This window comes from Oryzias melastigma, linkage group LG16 (genome assembly GCF_002922805.2).
Source record: "Oryzias melastigma strain HK-1 linkage group LG16, ASM292280v2, whole genome shotgun sequence".
Taxonomy (NCBI): Eukaryota; Metazoa; Chordata; class Actinopteri; order Beloniformes; family Adrianichthyidae; genus Oryzias; species Oryzias melastigma.
Genome location: NC_050527.1, coordinates 27,911,757 through 27,915,779, shown reverse-complemented (window position 1 = coordinate 27,915,779; position 4,023 = coordinate 27,911,757). Strand labels below are relative to the sequence as shown.

Here is a 4,023-nt window from a genome sequence, read left to right as displayed (position 1 = left end):
CTCAATGAAATGCAAACTAATGTATGTAAATGATTTAAAGTCAATCAGAATAACAGACTGACAACTTATTTAAAGTAGGCAAACCTACTAAACCAGTTGGGGATCAAACACTAATGTCCTATAACTGGCTTCCTTAGCTCCTCGTTTTGGGTTTTTAACTCAGCTAGCGGTCCAAGCTAGCAAATATTTTATGTGGCGAGACAGGCAGATGTGGTGAACAGAATCCAGTATTTTTCCAAAACAAAACTTCCTTTAGAATCAGAAAATAAAAAAGCAGAACAAATCAAAACTGCCATATGTTTTCATGTTTTCCCTGTCTGGACCGGTACCAAGCGGCCCTCGGACAAGTACCAGTCCGGGGTCCAAGGGTTAGGGAGCCCTGATTTAATAGGAGCAGCCAGTGTGTTGAAAAAGTTGGGGACCGAGTATGGGAGTATGGGAACCATACGTCCATATATGACGAGTTAGGAGGAAAAAAGTGTTGTTATTTCTATATGTCTGTGGCAGCGGTCTGCAACCTTCAACACTTAAAAAGCATTCGGGACCATTTCTCACCAGTTGGAGCCATAAAGTCTTCACTCACCTTTTACCAAAATAAGATATTGATTTATATTTAAGTTTTTGTTCCTAACATTAAACATTTTATTTAGGAAAAAATAAAACATAAACACGAAGAGAAAATAGCTTTTTTTTTTTAAATATGAAATAGTTTATAACTTTTGACAGTGCCTTGCATGACTTCCTTTCAAAATAAAAGACAACCTACACCATGGGATCATATCAATGCAGCAGGAAGCGTAAAGTCATGAATGATGATTCAAAAAACGGTTTATTTTACTGTTTCTGGAGCATTTCAGAAACAAATACATAAATATAACCAACAAAAACTAAATGTAACGAAGTGACCACTGCCATATATTAAAAACACTTTAAATCTTGAATTTCATCAAACATAGAAAATGTGCATTGTGATCCAGGGGATTATAACTTAATGTAGCCTTAATTCTGGTTACTGACAATAAATTGATTTTCTGTAATAAATGAAGCTTAAACGAAGTTCAAATGTGTCAGTTTGACATTGATAAACTTCAAAGGATTGATGGGTAATTACGGCTAACGTTATTAGGATCCTCGTTGAATGATTCTGTCCTTCAACGGTATGTGAATGAGTTGAATAAAGTTTAAGTTCATTTACTTTTTTTAAATGTTGCTACTTACTCAATTTTTCCTTTGAAGTTAATTTTCAATTTATTTATTTTTTTTACATTTTATTTTAACCAAAGAGCCACAATGGAGGGTAAAAGAATCACATGTGGTCCCGGAGCCGCAGACCCCTGATCATCAGGGTTTTAGCTTCTTGGAGCCAGTGGGTACTTCCTGTTTGGGATGCCAAGGGGGAGGACTCACTCAGTCCAGTTCTATTATACAGTCAATCTTTTTCTTCCTTCACATCAGGCTCGGAGACTATGACAGACCTTTCAGAATAAAATGTTAAAGGTTAAAAAACTAACCGATTGTTCATTCTGTTTTTTCAGACTTTTAGGAGGATTCTTCACAGATGGAGACGGTCTTCTACTCACCATCACCGTTTCAGTGGGTGCTTACTGTTTCATGTCTTCTTTTACCGCCGGTCGCTTGATCCCCGTTAAAGTTTTTCCCGCTTTTTGTCATCTCAGAGGGACTTTATCTTGAAGGAGATTAGCGCCACTTCACTAAAGAATTCTCCTCCGCCGGCGGGAGCCACGCGGGGCGTCTCTGCTCAGGGTGCGCCGCGACCGGAACCCGCTGTGCTCCACTTCCGGAAAGAGCGGGGCGTCTTTCTGTTGACGGAAGTACTGAACCGTTACCCGAACGGCGGGAAAACCTCCCGAACCCGCCGAATAGCCACTGCGGGCCTGACGGCGGCTGTCGAGGTACAACATTATTACTTTTGTTATTATTATGATCAGTGTTTGTTGTTGTTGTTTATATAATTTTTCAAAGTCTCACTGAAAGATGACGTAGCGCTACGTTGTCGTTCGATTAGAACGTCATTACGTCATTGCTTTAAAAGCTAGCGCGTGATTCGACGTTGTCTTACATCACGTCATTGAGTCATCTCTCATCAGATAGACGACTGACTTTGTAATGTGACATCATCACAAAATGGATAAAATTGTCTTTTACCTGACAGATATATACATTCTTAGCGTTTTTCAGCAAAGCATCTTTAAAGACCTTAGAAGCATTTTAAAGATTCTGCATTTTGACCACAAAGGAAAAATGTCAAGCAGAAAAATGAACAAAATGAAAAGTGATGAGCTGGTTGCTGAGCATTCAGAACAGCATCAGCTGGAGCCAGTGATGGAGGAAACAGAGAACCTCCAGAAGACCAAGACGGCTTTAACAAAGTCTGTCAAACGCCTTCAAGCTCTGGGTTCTGATTGTGACAAAGTTCACGCAGAAACCCAGAAGAAGAGGAAAATAAACGAAAATCTCACACTGGAGATTCAAGAACTAAAGGAGGAAATCAAACGTTTAAACAGAGAAGAAGAAAGACTTGATTCTCTGAAAAACGAAAAGATCTCCGTGCAGGAAGAAACCCTTCTTCTCCAGAGGAACATGACTACTCTGATACGTCAAGTCCTGAATCTGCGGCAGCTCACCGCAGCGTCTAAACAGGAGTTTAAAAGTTTGGAAAAACGTCTCCAGGAACCAAACCAATTAAAGGAAGACTTTTCCAAACTGTCGGAGGAGAAATGTGTTTTGGAGAAACTGCACAAAGATCTGGAGAGTCAAATTTCAGATTTGAAGGTCCAGAACTCAAATGCAGAAGAGCGATTCCTCCAATATGACAAAGAAAAGGAAGAGTCTGATTTACTGAAGGAGAAAACAAAGAACCTTCAGCGAACAAAGACGGCTTTGACCAAGACTCTCCAAAACCTGAAAAACTGTGAATCTGAGCGGCTGAAAATCAAAGCAGAAACACAGAAAACTGTGGAGACAAATTCAGATCTCTCCTTGGAAGTTGAAAAACTGCAGGAGGAGATCAAAGATCTCAAGGACGTTCAAGACAGATTGGATATTTTGAAAGAGGAAAACTTTGAAGCAAAGAGCAAAAATGAGTTTCTTCTGCAAAAAACCAAAGTCCTGAATCACGAAGTCCAGAATCTGAAGCAGGAAACTTCCGCTCATAGCCAGGAGCGTAAAGACCTGCAGAAACATCTTGAGGAAAAAGACCACCTCGAGGAGAAGATTTCCACTTTGCTTTGGGAAAAATGCCAATTGGAGCAAAACAAGAAGGATCTGGAAAATGACATTTCAGATCTGAAGTTTCAGATGGATGAGACACAAAAACGTCTCAGCAAATATAAAAAAGACAAAGCAGAAACAGATTTACTGAAGGTAGAAACAACCGACCTTCAGAAAACAAAGACAGCTTTGACCGAGTCGCTCCAAAACCTGAAGGATCAGGAATCTGCATGTCAGGAAATGCAAACAGAAAGACAGCAAAGAGTGGAAGGAAATTCGGACATCGCCCTGGGATTTGCAAAACTCCAGGATGATATTGAAGATCTTGAGGATGTTCAGGCAAGATTTCATAGTTTAGTCTGCAATCTGCAGCAGGACACCGCTCCTCGTAGCCAGAACCTCAAAGATCTGCAGAAAAAGGACAAACGGAAAACAAATGGTACCACATTTATGGAGGAAAAATCCCATTTGGAAAAAACTAAGAAGGATCTTGAAAATGAAATTTCAGATCTGAAGCATGATGAGGAGAGAGCACAGCGGCACCTCCTCAAATATGACAAAGAAAAGGCAGAAGCAGATTTACTGAAGGAGGAAACAACCGACCTTCAGAAAATGAAGACGGCTCTGACGGAGTCGGTCCAGAACCTGAAGGATCAGGAATCTGCATGCCAGAATATGAAAAAAGAAACCCAGAAAATCCGTCAAACTAATTCGGATCTACACCTGGAAGTTGAAAAACTGCAGGAGGAGATCAAAGGTCTGGAGGATCTTCAACAAAGATTGGATGTTTTA

General features: G+C 40.2%; 1 protein-coding gene and 1 long non-coding RNA gene across 2 annotated transcripts in view; one reads left to right on the top strand and one right to left on the bottom strand.

The window, feature by feature from the left end:
- Window positions 1-685: 685 nt before the first annotated feature.
- Window positions 686-1,958, bottom strand: LOC112136721. Its single transcript, XR_004949331.1, has 2 exons — window positions 1,581-1,958; window positions 686-1,475 (listed from the first exon to the last, which is right to left on the bottom strand). It is a non-coding gene; the product is annotated as an uncharacterized LOC112136721 (long non-coding RNA).
- A 15-nt stretch (window positions 1,959-1,973) lies between these two features.
- Window positions 1,974-4,023, top strand: part of LOC112136500 (myosin-1B-like) — a 4,050-nt gene continuing 2,000 nt past the window's right edge. The window contains exon 1 of the mRNA XM_024258226.2: window positions 1,974-4,017. Coding sequence (XP_024113994.2) covers window positions 2,146-4,017 — 1,872 coding nt within the window. The 5' untranslated portion in view covers window positions 1,974-2,145. The remainder of the gene's footprint in view (window positions 4,018-4,023) is intronic.